The sequence below is a fragment of the Lissotriton helveticus genome, chromosome 7 (genome assembly GCF_964261635.1).
Source record: "Lissotriton helveticus chromosome 7, aLisHel1.1, whole genome shotgun sequence".
NCBI classification, from domain to species: Eukaryota; Metazoa; Chordata; class Amphibia; order Caudata; family Salamandridae; genus Lissotriton; species Lissotriton helveticus.
In genome coordinates, this window is record NC_136068.1 from 1,504,625,271 (window position 1) to 1,504,644,386 (window position 19,116).

General features: G+C 40.6%; 1 protein-coding gene across 5 annotated transcripts in view; it reads right to left on the reverse strand.

Annotated features, from left to right (window-relative positions):
• The window catches only part of SPHK2 (sphingosine kinase 2), a 298,281-nt gene that overhangs the window by 235,599 nt on the left and 43,566 nt on the right, over positions 1–19,116 (reverse strand). For all 5 annotated transcript variants that reach the window (XM_078654942.1, XM_078654941.1, XM_078654940.1 and 2 more), the window contains one exon: positions 6,700–7,167. In XM_078654942.1, coding sequence (XP_078511068.1) covers positions 6,700–7,156 — 457 coding nt within the window. In that variant the 5' untranslated portion in view covers positions 7,157–7,167. The remainder of the gene's footprint in view (positions 1–6,699; positions 7,168–19,116) is intronic.

The following is a 19,116-nucleotide window of genomic DNA, read 5'->3' on the forward strand; positions in this document are numbered from 1 at the left end:
CACAAAGAAGTAAAAGGCCAGTTCTCCTTTTACCAGGAGCACCATGAATGACAACCAAGCTAGAACCATGGAAGATGCAGTGTTACTATAGAACGGACAGATGTCCTTTAGGGAGGATACAATTTCCTGAAACTCAGACTTGCACTTTATAGCTAATGGATGTTCTCAAAGAAGAACATAATGGAGATGTAAATTTGCAGTTTAGCTTTACAACCAATAAAAGGTTCTCACGTAAGGGTGCAATGGAGACAGAAATCCTGTTGCACTGTACGGCCAACAGAGGTCCTCACAGAAGAGTACATTGGCTCTATTGCCCTTCCTGGGTGTCTACTTACAATTTGAAAGAGTTATGCAAAAAGCAGTCAACATTGACATCTTGAGAAAATACACACACTGCTTTGTACCTTTGACCAAGTTGTCAGTAAACAGATATAATAATAAACAAACAATTTCTGTAAGATCACATTTGCTATGAGCTGACTTCCACAATTAAACTTTTCCTTACTTAGGATGCGCATCCCAATAGAGAATGGTAACTGTACAACTATTCTTGGATGACTACAACATGCTGAAGTTTTTGCACACAAAGACTATATTTAACAGCAACATCAGTGTATTAAAAATAAGTTCAAGGGTTGCAAAATTTCTCCTGATCTTGATCATCAAGTGGTTACTAGAGGTTCCTCTCAACTCGGAAGCAATTGCGTGTAGTGTCGATTGCATATAAACTATATATAAACGTACCAAAGATGGAAAATAGTGATAAGTTAACATTATGATCTACAATAAATTACTTTAGTGTTATGGAAATAGTTGCTACCCTACTATACACAGAGACTCGTAGTCAGTGGGTAGTCCACGTGTCTAAGGAGTTGAATTTGTGGGGGAACTATTTGTCAATCAAAAAGCTGTGGGATGTGGCTTCAGCTGCGAAATGTGCACATACACTAACTCTTGAGACAATTTGTTTTAAAGAATAAAGAAATATGCCAAATCTGATTGATGGTTCTGAGCTAGCACTTCAACTTACAATAAATGTCTCGAGTGTTATGGAAATAGTTAATGGCATTTTGCTATACATAAGTACTAACACTCAACGGGGGCTAAAAGTGTCTAAAAAGTTTTATTATTCAGGAACTATTTTTAGGTGTAGGCATGTTGAACTATACTGCCAACAGAGGTCACCACAGCGGTGTGCAATGGAGATAGTATAGTACGACTGCAGATTTCCGCCACTAGAGGTCCTCAGAGAAGAGTACAATGGTGATGAGATGGTAAGCTGCAGTTGTTCTAAAATACCAGTAGTGATCCCCACAGAAAGTACAACGAGGATGAAAAGCTGAGGGGGTGTGGCTTGAAAATTGCATGTACATTTGATCTACTCAACAGCATTGTGCGTGTATGTTTTTAAAAGGATGAATAAATACATAAAAGGAGGTTCATTATGGTGTGTCAATATTGCAACTTACAATAAATGCCTTGAATGTTATTGTAATAGTTAATGACACCATACATAGGGACCAACACTCACTAGACAGTAAAAGTGTCTAAAAATGTTTCTTCATAGGCAACTATTTTTCAGGTGTATGTATACATGCACAAGTGCAAAATGCATGCACTAAATGTGAAGGTATTAAATGGCTGGTTGATCCATTGGCCTATAGTTTGTGCTTGTGAGAAGTTGGCCTGGTATATGATGTTCACTATTCTAGTGAGCACCTTGCACCAGTCCAAACAACCCTTATGGTGATGGTTGTAAAGTCAACCTTATAGACCAGCTATCCTAGTGGTAGCATGGACAAAAGCAGTCTTAGGCTAAACTCAAGAGGGCATGTGAAGCCAGCTGTTTTACCATATGTAACCAAGTGAAAGGACACCACACAGGTTGTATATCAAAATATATATGTATTTATTTCTAACACAATCCTCTGAACTCTTTATGAGGTCAGAGGCACCAGCACATAACAAGATACTTAATTAAAATACAATAAGTTGCACAAAATACAGTAATGCCCATGGGGCACTTCGAACCATATACTAAAATAGTGGTATAAGAACCACGTCACGAACAAAGGAAAGGCCTAGGGCCTGGAGAATCGCTGGGGCTACGCTGTACTGCCAAAGGTTAGGGAGCAGGAGGCCCACGGGATGCGCGTGCAGTGTCTTTACACGCACGCAAGTTACCATAGAGTTAGAATGGGAAAGAAAGAATTGGAAACTAGTTCTTTTAGGACACTTCCGGATGGACTAGGGAAAAGCTACTTGAAACTAGGACACTAGGATAGTCAATACCCACAGGAGTACCGAAATACTCGTGTTACCTCACCCACAGGAAGCGGGTGTATAGGTGTCAAAGTGTGTCGGGTTTCGTCGCTGATTCCTATGGAGCCTTGGAGAAAGATGCTGCAGGCGACCAGGTGGATCCAAGGGCGGATCGAGGATGAAGAGTACCTGAAAGCAGAGGGGACAGAGTCTGGGTCACTAGCCAGTGACCAGGAAGGAACAAGGCGATGTCGCGAAGCAATCAGGTGATGTCGCGCAGCTCGTCTCTGCAGCCATGTGGACAAGGAGGTGTCGACGACGACCAGGAGCTGGATAACTACTGTCCCACGAAGGATCTCGCTGTCGGCTTCCGGATTGGAGTCAACAAGCCTTGGAAAAGGCAACCCACGCAGAAAAGGATGATGGCTTCTTAATCAGACAAGCAAGGTCTGATGGGCTTCTCCTTTTCAGGGGAGCAGGGGCCAGTCTGGAGCAACCAGACCAGCGTTGTAAATCAAAGGTTTCGTCGTCACAGAGGCCACTAGCCAACGGGCAAGTGACCGGACAGACGCGTCGAGCAAGAAAATGCAGAAGGGCTCCACGCAGAACTCGTGGAGTGTGGAGGGCTGATCTTCGGTGCAGTTGGTGCTCGGGGTTGGGGCTTCTCAAACCCCAAAGCACAACTTCGAGGGTGCCTCAGAAGTTGCACGGAAAGCAATTCGCTGGCTTTCCAAGATGGTCGGTCCCACGTCTCTCATCGCCTCCACGGGTCTCAGCTCTGCTGTGACTGCGGATCGGGCTGTTGGAAGTTTGGAAGTCTGGGTCTTGTCAGGCTCTGTGCTCGGGCTCCGGCAGGAGCGTCGACAAAGCAAACCGTTGACCGCTTGATGGTGCCTGCTTGTGCAGGGTGGTCACTCCTTGACCACAAGGGAGATTCTTCAGTCTTCTACGTTGAGTAGGATGTCGAAGGTCCAGAGTTTCGTTTCGGAGTTTCAGTCAGGATAAATCTAAAGTCTTGGGACTCAGCTCCTACCTATATGCCAAATTTAGGGGCTGGATTACCTGCTAGGTCCCTCCTATGTGTGGGACCCAGGAAGGGGGTGGTTACACCCCTTTCCCTTTGTCCAGTTTCGCGCCAGAGCTGGGGCTGGAGTGCCCCAGCACCGGTTTGAACTGGACTATGCATAGGACACCTTGTGTGCCCCAGGCAGTGTCTCATTTCATTCAGGCCTCCCTGCCCCAATACACTATGGCCTGTCTGGGGTGGTGCTAGCACCTCCCAAGACAGGAAACCTATTGTCCAAGCCTCCCTCGCTGGAAGGACTCCCAGCAGCAGGAGGTCAGACTTGTGTCTGTGGCAGCAGCATCCATTTTGTGATGCTGAGGCTCTGGTTAACTTTAACCGGGATTAGTAGGAACAACATGTCTTCTCCCTCTAGAAGGGTGGAATGCTACCCCCGTCGCCAGAACTGGCGAAGGGGTAGTATTCCAAAGCGTATGACACCTTACACGACATGTTTTGATAAAGCCAAACCAAAGATAGCATTTAACCGCGAGGTTCATAATGCACTTAAGAGTATATGGTATGGCTATATCATAGAACACCTATAAGGACATGGTTCCGAAAGCTGCAGACAGGCTCAGCTCATGCTAGAGCACCATCTCACATAAAATCAAGCACTCTGCCTTCAGGATTGTTAAGGCCTGCCATAGGAGTGACTTATAGGTGCATGCGTATCTATATATAATGGTAGGTAGAGGAATACTACACCTAAGCAAGGGGTGATTACACGACCTTGCCCCAGCTGAGTGATCAGCCAGTTGTGTCAGTTTGGATGGCCAGCCAGGGGTGGCAAAAGATATGCTGCAGCCCCTGGTAGGCCTTGGGTGCACCTATGCCCTGGGTACCTATGGTACACTGTACAGGGACTCATAAGAGTGACCCAAATCCCAATTGGTGATGTGCCTAAAGTACATGGTGTGAAATTTAGAAAGAGAACAGCAGGGCTGTGGGTCTGATTAGCAGACCCACAGCCACATTAAGTCGAAAACCAGTGAAGCAAAAAGTGGGGTGACCATAGGAATGCAGACCCTACTCTACTACAGTGCTTTGGTGGGAAGGGTCCTTACTTGACTGACATTTAAATAGACCAATCGAAAAATGGTATTGACTGAGAGCCTCTAGATATCTATTTATTCTTGTTAATCTCATGGCTGCTGGAGCGATTCCCCTGCCGTGCTAGGCCATAATAAAAACGGGTGTGGTCATGTCGAGCTCGTCATGAGCACCTGAGAGGTATATGCCATGACGAGCTGTGCTCGTCATGAGCACCGAAGGGGTTAAATAAAATAGTGGGAGGGGTACAGGAGGCTGGCACCACAACAAAAGATGTTTATGCCAAAACTAATAAACAGATAGCGTCACAAACTTCTTTATTTTTTTCCTGCTAGATTTTTCTCTGAGCACAGCTAAATTGTATACGTTTGATAGAAATGTATGCATATACAGGACTTGGAATTCTCATTAAATTTGTGTTCTGGAAGCCCTTACATTGTGGTTAGAAGCTTCCCCCAAAAATCCAAAGCATATCCCTGATCCCATAAACCATTAACCTCACATCGGTAACGCTACAGGAAAACTAGGGCTTTGAACTCCCTCAAGAAATGGCACATATTCAGCAATTTCTTCTTGGTGTCCTGTGCAACGATATACCTCACCTTCAAACAAAAAGAAAGCATTTAAAAGGCGGCAAAAGGCGGCATGTGTGGTGTACACAGTTTTCCCAGTTAGCAAAAAGATGCACTGCTCTTTAATAGGTTTTTTTCTAGACTCTTTGCACTTACTTTTTTTCTTTGTTTATTTCTAGCGCCTAGTACTACAAATTTCAGTAAAAATTAGACATCTCTTACTAGTTTTGGGGAAAATATTGAACTATTTTCACTAACTGCATTAAAACAATATCAGAAACAAGTAGACTTGAACCTAAAACCAAAAGAGTACTGCTAAAGCAGGGATTCAATAACTAAGGAAATAGATGTTTTCCCTCTAGATGTTTCCTTGCCCTTTAACCAGGCAGCAAGGATAAGACAAGATAAGATTAGACCTATGCCACGACTGGACAAGTCCAAGCAGGTATCTGTGAGAAATACACAATAGGTTTAAGATAATCTTAAAGACTTTGCTTGCCAGCTTCTATGCTCTTTGAAATGCTACTGCTTATCTCAAGATTAGCAGGAGGGTGGAGGGAAAAACAGATCCCTCTAGTTTTAGGAGGCTTGCCACATTAAAGTACTTAGTGAAACCGCCAACACCCTTCCCTTCTCTGCCTACACCAGGAACAGACATGATAATCTTTATTATCACAAATGTAAAAACAGGTCTGACAAGGAACGCGAGACTGTTGCAACAGAACTCAAGTGGTGTGGTTATAATGGGTGTTTCACCCCACAGAAATGCCAACACCACTCCAGAGAGTGTTGCTCATATAAAGGGCCCATCTCCCTCCAGATCTCCTTTCAAAGACGGACTTGCCCTTCAACCATACATACTTTCATCTAACCCCACTCTCCTTCAGCTGGAGGAAGAACATTTTTCATCCACCAGATCATAATCTGAAATTCCCAGCTACCAAAGATGCAGCACTGCAAAGCCTCCCACCAATTCCACATAGACAAAAACTCATGTCAACTACTTCTGCAGATGGCAGCTACCACTACCATCCCAGTTACACGCTCACCTAACTTGTACCTTCTTGATTAGTATGCCTTAAAAGCCTTGATGTGAAGCAATCAAATTATACGTCAAATAAAGTACATGATAGTACACATAGGAGAAAAAAAAGAGTAGAAAAACTCAAACGAAGGCAACATTATCAGAAATATGAATAGACTTCTGGAATAAGTAGGTGACTGCACTGTAATGGTCGTCTGGAGGTCTTTTCTACAAAGTGATTTTGAAAGGGGTTGCACTTACCTCCCATTGCCAGCATTTTTAACTGACCTAATTCTGGAAGCTGTTTATCAGCTCTATGGATTGGTTTTGGATCCAAAAGAATATAGTCTCAAAATCTGAAAAGGTTTTAAAGTGTGAGGACATGATGGTCGTTCCCAGTACCGAAGTTGGCTTATCAGAGGGCAGCTGAGATCTCAAATGTCACCATCCCTAATCTTTTTAACATAAGCCTTTTGTTTTAAAGAAAGATGAGGAATGAGAGATCCATCGCTTCATAGAGCATACCAGTATTTAAAATATAATAACATAATATGTAAGACTTACTATGCAGTGTCAGTTTCGATGTAGAAATTGATCCGCACAATTTTCTAAATGAAACAATTCACCAATATGATTTACTAAGTAGACGTAATATTTTTTATATTAAAAAAGCAAATATTTATATAGGGCACCCACACTTTAAAGTGATAAAAATAATAGGATACCTGTTTCACTGGTGATGGGTATTCCGAGCACAAGGCACTTGATAGCCATTGCCCACTTCTCAGCTAGAGCCTGGTTCTGGGTGTACTCTGTGGCGCCATCCACACAGAAAGTGTGCACTGTCCGCTGCCGGGTGCGGCTAGAACTCATGCCCACTTTTTTCTTCTTCAGTGGGTAGGAATAGACTGAGAAGTATGCTGCTGGGTCACAGGAGGTTGTGCTCCGCAGGGTGTGACAGCCCACCATGTCTGTCAGGGGTACCACAGTTCGCTGGTCGTCCTCCGGCTTTGGAACCAGCCGTTGGATGTGAAGCTCCGTGGGGGTCAGACTCAGGGCATAACGAAACCCTTTAGAGGGGTAGACCCCAAACTCTCCATGAAGGAGAGCCTCGGCCCCTACCTGGTAAGCTACAGGATCCGAATTCATAGTTGCCCTTTCGGCTGGCAGATTCTCCCTCATCGGTTGAAAAGCTAAAAGAAAAGAGAAACATTGTATTTCAGGTTCATCTAAAGCGGTTATAATCACATATTTAATCGCCGATTTGAAAACAATTAAAAACAAGACAAGCCTGAGTAAACAATTCGTAAGAGACGAATAATCAAACCATATCAGGACAATGGAGAAATATAATTCTAGGCGCACATTAAGAAGAGGCATTATCGAGCACAAACATGATAGCTCACAATACAGAACAAAAATACTGTGCATTAAAAAAATCTTTTTTCAGTATGCTCCGTTTAACTACAGAAAAATAACCAGGAAAGCCCAATATATACTTCAGAATGCATTGTAGGTAATCTGTGATGTAATAGCGATGTTTGGCAGGCACTTTGTGGCTTAGATCTGCAAGGGCTATGGGAAACTATGCACCCCAAAGCTGAGCTGCGGACACCACAAGCAATGCAGAGTAAACATTCTGAACTAGAGTTAAGACGACAGACAAAAGATTAATCCAGCTTGTAGAATGAGACCCAGCAGTGGCACTTCAGAATTTGGAAAACTAAACAATAGAGTGAAAGAAGGAATTTAAAAAAATGAAAGCGGCAGTCGGAGTACAGTGGCCAAAGAGAAAACAAGTATTTGTGTGATTATCTCCTTATAAATCGCAAGCTTATTACTTCGCCACAGAAGTACAACTTCATATTAGACTTCGAACACACCGAGTATGTAAGAAAAATCAAGCAGTCTGCAAAAGGATTACTTCATAGCGTGTCATGCAAGGGTCAGCACTTCAGAAGACGATTGTGGTTTAAAAAATGCCTGCAAAGTCATAATACTGTAGGAGCTGCATCAATCATCAGACGTGGCTAGACTGCATACCATTCGCGACACTCATGGTTACCAGGAAATAGCTTCGGTTCCCCAAAAACAAAAAGGGGAAATGCTTTAATTGCTTTTATTCGAGGCTAGGCCAAGAGGAATCTGTGAAGCAACTAGCTCGGTATTTTTCCATCGTTTTGTAATCTAGTATTATGCTTGGATTAAAAGAACAATGCAAATAACTGTAATCGAATAAAAGAAAGAAAACAAGATTCATTACGGCTTTCTAGTTATAGCAAGCAGTCAGTTATTATATGTATCGCCGGCCTTCTTGGGACACAAAGGGCAAAAAATATATATAAAATAACCATTACAATGCGAACATGTGGTACGGATAGCAATGGGGTTGTATATGCGCAACGTGAGAGTTCACAGAATTTAGGAGCGAGTTGGTGAAAAGGCTAAATTGTACATGGCCCAAAAATGTAGTACATTTTATAGGATAACTATATTACTTATTGGGAGGAGGTGTGAAGCAGTTATAATGAATTTAATTAGCAAATATCCAGAGGTGCTCTTCAAAGGGATGCTTACCACAAGAGGCACAAGTTGTTTCTTTCGGTAGTTTTTTTTTTTAATAGACAAGAATAATATCATTGTATGAGGAGAATCGTTAACTGGGTAATATTTGCATCCAAGAAAGGGTTCAAAGTTGAGCAGGCATTTCGTTTGTGAATAAGTGAGTACACTTGTTAAATAAACTGTACAATTGGAGATGCAAGAGGAAACTCCTACAAAGGAGAGAGAGAGGTTAACCATAAGGGCTTAGCTAAGGAAACAATACAGTTATGACCAAATGCACCTTTGAGTTAATGGATGGGAGAAGAGGTGGGTGGTATTCAAGGTCAGCAGTCTTCCGTGGACTTCATCACAATTTTGGCGATGAGGATGGTCGAGTCTTACTGCTGGACCTCAACTATAATTATAATGGCATTAAGTGAATGCAAATGAACTTTGTATTTGAATACAGCTGCTTTGCCTCAGATGCTTTATTGGACTTCATTATATGCTCCATCTGGAGTGAGTACACCGTGAGGTAAAGGACTAAGTGAAAAAGAAGACGGCCAATCATGTAATACTGTTGATATTTACTATATGTACTGGATCAAAAGGTTCAAAGTTCTTAAAGTTTTGAAAAATCTTTATGGATGACATGGAGAGAGAATGGTAGGAGGTACATCAGGAATCCAACTCGATTATATGTTAACAAGGACATTGAACAAGGATCCTTGTTCCATTTTCCAACGGTGTAGTAGATGTTGATTTCTTGGGCACCATGAAAGTGGATAAGAAACATGAGAAAATGGTCAAGCAAATAAGGTGGTCGAAAAAGCATTAATTGAACTTATTGGTGTTGAAGCTGGTAGCTTACATAAAGATTACAACAAGGTTTATGGAGTCATTAGAAGTGGCAGGTCATGGAAGCCGGTCTGATAATTTTTTTAAATAAAAGGGAATGTGTCGTAAGGATGGTAATGGGTGTGTCTAGTGAATGTGGAGCATTTGCATTGAAAGAATGCTTATTGAAATGTGTGTCTCAAACCCAATTGGAACGGGCTAGTGGAATAGGGACCCACGAAAAGCTAAAACAGGAAGGTGGTGGTCACATGTTGGCTAACCTGAGGATGTAGCTTGTCCTGTACATGTATGGAATCATCTTTTCAAGTTAATGTGGCTACTCGCAAGACAAAACAGCGCACACAAACACAAAACATCACATTAGTACATTTCAAGTCGGTGTAAACTGCAATAATTATATTGTTTGTTAACTAGCCACTCCAAAGTTTAGGTGAAGGAATCGGGAACATATTCTGTTCATCAGATGTTCAATTCCTTATTTAACAGGTTAATTGGTTCCATAAACTGCGACTTGCGTGGGTTATTAAGTCGGGCAATAAAGCTTTTCAAACGCTATCTCTGTTAAGTATAAAGAGTGCTGTCTGCATTTGCTCTGTGCAATATATTGTATTGGGCTGAAATGATCTGAGGTTTTTAGTGGCCACATGCCCTAGTGGGACTGATGCAACCTTAAAAGGACTTAGCAATGAATTCTCGATTCGAAGAAGAACCAGTGTATGGAGTTTTAATATGCAAATTATGCAAGTTACCCATTTGCATCTAAGTTTAGTCTGGAAGATTAGCCCTGGAACAAAGTTAGAAAAGTTATTTTTGCAAAACCTCAAAAGAGAATTTTGCATTAGCACAGTTATGAACTATGTAAAGATGTGGTGGTTTCTATCATTGAAGATTTGGTTATGGCGAGCACACTTGTTAGAGCACAACAGTTGATGCATTTTTCTTACTCCCTCAGCTTTTATTACGTTTTTTTCGACGCAAAACCAAAATAACCCTCGCCACCTCCCCAAAAAAAAATATATATATATATATATTCTTTACTGTATTATATTAACACCCTTGGGTCCCAATACTGACCCCAGTTCTTAGCTTACATTTATAAAAACTTAGGCCCATTGTACACAACGCAAAGAATGCTGGCCTTCCATTACGTAGACTGTATCATACTTCCATGCAAGCCATCTGTTATATGGTTCTTTTAAAGGGACTTTCCCAAGTTCATTAGGAACAAATTCAACTTCCATTTTCTTCATTTATGCATGCGTATTATCCATATTGTGTTTGGTAATAAACATACATCTAGTGCTTAATTACTTCGGGACTGGAATTTATGTTTCCTAATAAAACTTTGACCTAGAGCAAGCGAGGAAAAAAATAAAAAGCGGAAAGTCGGGCACGGAAAAAACAATGACAAAGTGAGAAAGGAGCGAGGAAAAAAGAAACTGTAAGAAGAATATAAAGGGGCAGGGAAAATATAGGGGTGCATGAAGGGAGCATTAGACTGAATCAAGACTACACACCCTTGGTATTCGGCAACGCTGAAATTTGGCAGAGCTGGCCGTAGACTTCTGGGAAATCTTTGGCCACCAGCATTTATTTTACAAATTAAGCCCTGCGCACAACCAGTTAAATCTTGCAAAGATGGTTTCCATGATGAATCTGAATGTTTGTGGCACGTAGAGCGTGCCACGATGACAGGGCCCATCTACATATAAAGGCTCTGTTGGTCATGTGGTTATTAGATTTGCATAATTTGCTTTTAAAAATGAAAACGTGAACTTAAAATGAAAGTTAAGACACAAGAACAAAGCAGTTCAGCCGAATGAAGGTAACTTCCTAATGATTACAAATAAATATGGTTCGAAGAGTGGGGTGGGTTGGTCGAGGCCCCAAGATGCTTATGGGCTACTGTATTGTGATAAACTTTAATAAAAGGCTGCTGCCAGTATTTTAGCTTCTTCCTAGGGCATAGAGTATTCTGGTATATGTCTTCTATAAGCCGGGGATTGGCTCTGTAGTGAGTCGCCCTCATTACCCCTGGGCACAGATAGCCTCTCAAGCCACCCGTAGTAAGCTTCCTAGTAAATGTCTTCTCATCCCTTTATACCAAGATATCGATCTTAGGAGAATAGATCATTTAGCGGCCCCTAAGACCATATTAAGCGGGCTGAGAATATGGACCACAGAGAAACTCGGTTGCTATAGGGAGGGGTTAACTGAGCTTTAGGAGCTAGGCAGTTCTTGTAGTATTCCTTGGTCTTGACATGTCAAGTCCTGGTTCGCCAAATTGGGTTGGAGTTTCTTTTGGAGCAACCTCCAAGATTTGACAGCACACTCCCAAAAACATTTAAAGCTGATTTTGTGGGAATATGTGACCAACTCATTACATCAGAATCTTAGGTTGGGGTAGGCTGTCGGCACAATTTTTACTCTATAAGGCCATTTAGCACTTTGAAAAATGTTCAACCCAAATTGGCTAAATCGCTCAACTTGAAATTTCGTTACACCCTCCAAATCAGATTGTATATAACAAGTTGGACATTTGAGAATATTAGATCTGTGGACACCAACTATAAGTTGTGTTATGTACATACCAAAGAAAATCTGGCAGACATCTAATTTCTCCCCCCTATTTACATTAATTCCAGAAGGAAATGGATCGGCAAATATGTCATAACTTGGGATTTGGGAAACCTCAAGAGGCATTCTGGATTCTATCAACTGATACCTCTCCACACATGGTACAGTGCAAGTAGATATAAGCTTGCAGTTAGGCTTTAGCAAAAAAAACGAAGGGCATGAATTTTTAAGGTGCATCGCACTCTTATTCACTAGCAGAAATGTTGCTTTTTCTTGCAATTTATTTTGTGGACAGTATTAAATTATTGCAGTAAAGGTTCTAGCAAAAATCTGGTGAACCTTAATGGCATCGAATTTGTCCTATATCATTTATAGGAAATGTTTTGTTTGATTAATGTAGTTTGCAGGAAGAAGGGTTTATGGTTGCAAGTATACTGCACTACAACACTTTTTAAAGTTCAGCATATAAGGTTTGCTGCAGAACTGACCTGGTGACCTATGTACGGGTGATCAATTAAGTGGATGTAATTGCATTTAGAGAGGTGTTGGAGGCACAAGTTGTTTCTTTCGGGAGGTTTTTTTTTTAATAGACAAGAATAATATCATTGTATGAGGAGAATCGTTAACTGGGTAATATTTGCATCCAAGAAAGGGTTCAAAGTTGAGCAGGCATTTCGTTTGTGAATAAGTGAGTACACTTGTTAAATAAACTGTACAATTGGAGATGCAAGAGGAAACTCCTACAAAGGAGAGAGAGAGGTTAACCATAAGGGCTTAGCTAAGGAAACAATACAGTTATGACCAAATGCACCTTTGAGTTAATGGATGGGAGAAGAGGTGGGTGGTATTCAAGGTCAGCAGTCTTCCGTGGACTTCATCACAATTTTGGCGATGAGGATGGTCGAGTCTTACTGCTGGACCTCAACTATAATTATAATGGCATTAAGTGAATGCAAATGAACTTTGTATTTGAATACAGCTGCTTTGCCTCAGATGCTTTATTGGACTTCATTATATGCTCCATCTGGAGTGAGTACACCGTGAGGTAAAGGACTAAGTGAAAAAGAAGACGGCCAATCATGTAATACTGTTGATATTTACTATATGTACTGGATCAAAAGGTTCAAAGTTCTTAAAGTTTTGAAAAATCTTTATGGATGACATGGAGAGAGAATGGTAGGAGGTACATCAGGAATCCAACTCGATTATATGTTAACAAGGACATTGAACAAGGATCCTTGTTCCATTTTCCAACGGTGTAGTAGATGTTGATTTCTTGGGCACCATGAAAGTGGATAAGAAACATGAGAAAATGGTCAAGCAAATAAGGTGGTCGAAAAAGCATTAATTGAACTTATTGGTGTTGAAGCTGGTAGCTTACATAAAGATTAAAACAAGGTTTATGGAGTCATTAGAAGTGGCAGGTCATGGAAGCCGGTCTGATAATTTTTTTAAATAAAAGGGAATGTGTCGTAAGGATGGTAATGGGTGTGTCTAGTGAATGTGGAGCATTTGCATTGAAAGAATGCTTATTGAAATGTGTGTCTCAAACCCAATTGGAACGGGCTAGTGGAATAGGGACCCACGAAAAGCTAAAACAGGAAGGTGGTGGTCACATGTTGGCTAACCTGAGGATGTAGCTTGTCCTGTACATGTATGGAATCATCTTTTCAAGTTAATGTGGCTACTCGCAAGACAAAACAGCGCACACAAACACAAAACATCACATTAGTACATTTCAAGTCGGTGTAAACTGCAATAATTATATTGTTTGTTAACTAGCCACTCCAAAGTTTAGGTGAAGGAATCGGGAACATATTCTGTTCATCAGATGTTCAATTCCTTATTTAACAGGTTAATTGGTTCCATAAACTGCGACTTGCGTGGGTTATTAAGTCGGGCAATAAAGCTTTTCAAACGCTATCTCTGTTAAGTATAAAGAGTGCTGTCTGCATTTGCTCTGTGCAATATATTGTATTGGGCTGAAATGATCTGAGGTTTTTAGTGGCCACATGCCCTAGTGGGACTGATGCAACCTTAAAAGGACTTAGCAATGAATTCTCGATTCGAAGAAGAACCAGTGTATGGAGTTTTAATATGCAAATTATGCAAGTTACCCATTTGCATCTAAGTTTAGTCTGGAAGATTAGCCCTGGAACAAAGTTAGAAAAGTTATTTTTGCAAAACCTCAAAAGAGAATTTTGCATTAGCACAGTTATGAACTATGTAAAGATGTGGTGGTTTCTATCATTGAAGATTTGGTTATGGCGAGCACACTTGTTAGAGCACAACAGTTGATGCATTTTTCTTACTCCCTCAGCTTTTATTACGTTTTTTTCGACGCAAAACCAAAATAACCCTCGCCACCTCCCCAAAAAAAAAAATATATATATATATATATTCTTTACTGTATTATATTAACACCCTTGGGTCCCAATACTGACCCCAGTTCTTAGCTTACATTTATAAAAACTTAGGCCCATTGTACACAACGCAAAGAATGCTGGCCTTCCATTACGTAGACTGTATCATACTTCCATGCAAGCCATCTGTTATATGGTTCTTTTAAAGGGACTTTCCCAAGTTCATTAGGAACAAATTCAACTTCCATTTTCTTCATTTATGCATGCGTATTATCCATATTGTGTTTGGTAATAAACATACATCTAGTGCTTAATTACTTCGGGACTGGAATTTATGTTTCCTAATAAAACTTTGACCTAGAGCAAGCGAGGAAAAAAATAAAAAGCGGAAAGTCGGGCACGGAAAAAACAATGACAAAGTGAGAAAGGAGCGAGGAAAAAAGAAACTGTAAGAAGAATATAAAGGGGCAGGGAAAATATAGGGGTGCATGAAGGGAGCATTAGACTGAATCAAGACTACACACCCTTGGTATTCGGCAACGCTGAAATTTGGCAGAGCTGGCCGTAGACTTCTGGGAAATCTTTGGCCACCAGCATTTATTTTACAAATTAAGCCCTGCGCACAACCAGTTAAATCTTGCAAAGATGGTTTCCATGATGAATCTGAATGTTTGTGGCACGTAGAGCGTGCCACGATGACAGGGCCCATCTACATATAAAGGCTCTGTTGGTCATGTGGTTATTAGATTTGCATCATTTGCTTTTAAAAATGAAAACGTGAACTTAAAATGAAAGTTAAGACACAAGAACAAAGCAGTTCAGCCGAATGAAGGTAACTTCCTAATGATTACAAATAAATATGGTTCGAAGAGTGGGGTGGGTTGGTCGAGGCCCCAAGATGCTTATGGGCTACTGTATTGTGATAAACTTTAATAAAAGGCTGCTGCCAGTATTTTAGCTTCTTCCTAGGGCATAGAGTATTCTGGTATATGTCTTCTATAAGCCGGGGATTGGCTCTGTAGTGAGTCGCCCTCATTACCCCTGGGCACAGATAGCCTCTCAAGCCACCCGTAGTAAGCTTCCTAGTAAATGTCTTCTCATCCCTTTATACCAAGATATCGATCTTAGGAGAATAGATCATTTAGCGGCCCCTAAGACCATATTAAGCGGGCTGAGAATATGGACCACAGAGAAACTCGGTTGCTATAGGGAGGGGTTAACTGAGCTTTAGGAGCTAGGCAGTTCTTGTAGTATTCCTTGGTCTTGACATGTCAAGTCCTGGTTCGCCAAATTGGGTTGGAGTTTCTTTTGGAGCAACCTCCAAGATTTGACAGCACACTCCCAAAAACATTTAAAGCTGATTTTGTGGGAATATGTGACCAACTCATTACATCAGAATCTTAGGTTGGGGTAGGCTGTCGGCACAATTTTTACTCTATAAGGCCATTTAGCACTTTGAAAAATGTTCAACCCAAATTGGCTAAATCGCTCAACTTGAAATTTCGTTACACCCTCCAAATCAGATTGTATATAACAAGTTGGACATTTGAGAATATTAGATCTGTGGACACCAACTATAAGTTGTGTTATGTACATACCAAAGAAAATCTGGCAGACATCTAATTTCTCCCCCCTATTTACATTAATTCCAGAAGGAAATGGATCGGCAAATATGTCATAACTTGGGATTTGGGAAACCTCAAGAGGCATTCTGGATTCTATCAACTGATACCTCTCCACACATGGTACAGTGCAAGTAGATATAAGCTTGCAGTTAGGCTTTAGCAAAAAAAACGAAGGGCATGAATTTTTAAGGTGCATCGCACTCTTATTCACTAGCAGAAATGTTGCTTTTTCTTGCAATTTATTTTGTGGACAGTATTAAATTATTGCAGTAAAGGTTCTAGCAAAAATCTGGTGAACCTTAATGGCATCGAATTTGCCCTATATCATTTATAGGAAATGTTTTGTTTGATTAATGTAGTTTGCAGGAAGAAGGGTTTATGGTTGCAAGTATACTGCACTACAACACTTTTTAAAGTTCAGCATATAAGGTTTGCTGCAGAACTGACCTGGTGACCTATGTACGGGTGATCAATTAAGTGGATGTAATTGCATTTAGAGAGGTGTTGGAGGGTTCATATGATTATTGTGGCCTTGGGAAAACAAGGGATGATGGATAGGCATGTCTTAAAAGGATGTTAGCACTTTATCTTTGATGATGGCTGTTTTGAACGAATAAATGTACGCTAGGATAATACTGAAATTATAATGATGGTTTAAATTCTTTTCTATTGTATGACTATGCATTATTTGTTTTTATATGAGATATGCATTTGTGCTTTTAAGGTTTTTAACCAAAATAAATCTATCTATTACTACTCCAACTATGCTCTCGCTAGTGTATGTAGAATTAGATAGGAGTATGAATCTAATTATAGAATCATAAAATCATACAACGTTATAACGGTTCATTTGTTTATATTTCTCACCATTCTTGTAATGCTGGTTACCATGCTAGGTTTCAGGCTACTAATAATTGCAGCTCACGCTTTTTACGCAAAATCAAATTGTTTCAATAGATGCTTGAAAAGCCATTTCGTATCTTTATTGTGTCTCTCATGGGCATGCCTGAGTAACAACGAATGGGTAGAACTGTTTCTATAATTTCCTCTGGGAATTAGAGTGGTCATGTTCTGAGGTTGCCGATACCATCTGCTACCCTGGTAAGGGTAGACATTCAGATGGGTTACAGTGAGCTATCTAGGAATTAGGCCAACACATTCTGATGATGTGCGTGGACTCAGTGCACATAATCTGACCGCTATGTTGTCCAGATACAGTCCTGCTTAATTTGCAGGAACAGTAGGATATGGCGCAACCAACAGTCTAGGTCAGGTACTTATTTAATGAGTCTTCCGAGTAGTTTTTACATGTGCCCAGGGCCCCTATTCTCCTTATAAAGAGACGTCCTTTGTGTTAGGGATTAATCCTTCTCAGCTAAATATGAAAACCCTATTTCTGGCTGATGGTTGCTCAAGCTTGAAACTCTTCAAAAGGATAACCCCACTTTAGTATTTTCTTTTTTTCTTTTAACACAATTCATTAAAAATAACACACTCCGCAATTATTGCTATTAACTGCAGACACGCTGTTACAGTACTATTACAATAAACAGGTTCTACCTCCTACAGGGGGGAGATATTACCTTCGTGGTTGGGGCCCACAAACCATACAAAACACAGGCACTCTTCTATTCATTGGTCACTTTTCCTGCAGCAGATGCCAATACACAAACATTTTATACATTCACTCCAGCAGAAATACTAGCCTAAAATAGGGCCTATGAAGATTTAGTAATGCCGCTAACATTTCAGGGACATCAGAATTGGTTCCAAGGTGTCCTGCCACATCTTCTAAACAATCTAAGACTGGGGCCACTCAGCAATGAAGGAGCAACCTGGCCAGTCCTAACCGGCTATACACCATACCCATATATTTACAACAAGGGGTGGTGAGGGACAGAGTCTCTGAATTAAGCAGAACACTCTCACCACCCCTTGTTGTAAATATACACCATACCCAACATTAGCACCATTAAATGTAGCAAACCTTCGTACTCTTTACACAGGTCTAGTTAGACTGAAAAGATGTTTAACAGTTCATTATGCGAAGAATAACAGCAACTCCACCTAAGGCTGTTCAAGCTGCGCAGCCACATTTGCCGTTCCTGCAGTTAGTCAGTACCTATCAACTAAATTATGGGTAAAATTCCAGCCCGATGGGAGGAACATCTGTTGTAGATTGCACAAAAAACAAACCAGCTTGAAGCAATGTTTCGCTACACAGGACCCCAAGACAAACAGAATTCTCACAATGTATCTACCACTTGGGATCCTTTCTCCAGTGGATGAATAGGCCACTGTATTTGCTTCCGTTTACACTATAACACATGGTCTGAAGTGTTAAAACAGATTCCAAATAAAATAAGGGGTTGCCCCTGCCCTGGATTTGGGGGTTAAATTAATTGACAATTATGCCACAGTTGCCTCAATTATTGTGAGTAATATTAAAGGGGAGGCAGCAACACTTGTGCAACCACCAAACACCATAAAAGTTACATTCACTTTTAATCTTTCTCAACTTCTGGTAGAGTATACATACCCAGGCCTCAATAAATGTACTCACCTCCTCGCTAAGATGAATAAGATGTTATCAGGGCAAGCTATATTTACGGATACTCGGCCCTTCTGGTGAGCTGAGAAAAAAACAGGTGTTCTTTGTGATCACAAAGAGAAGGAGCATGAAAGAAGACTTTAAATCTTGGTTTTATCATGTCAAATGTATTCTGTGTTCAGAGACAGAGGTCAAAAGTCAGTCAACATCTACAATTACTTTTCTTTCTCAGACAGCAAAGTTTCAGTATTTTGTAAAGTGAATTGTCGGACATTGGTGGTGTACAAAAAGTGTGAAATAAAAAACTGTAGGATGTCATGTTTTATTCCAGCTCATTTGAATTACTAAAAGTGAACTGTACAAACATTTCAAAATACATTTTAGTATTTATGAGAGCCCTTGTTTAGCAATTCTGTGTGATGAAAACACATCAGAACACTTTACTTGGTGATGTGTAAATGGAAAATAGGTTTGCTGAAACCCAATTTGCACAGATTATTGTGTATAAACTACATTGTCTTATAGGTAAACCTACACGCTTTTGGCCATTTCAATGGAAAATGTGAGGTCTGTAAATGACAGTGCACTACCACGTCATACTTTAGTAATATATTAATTAAAAGT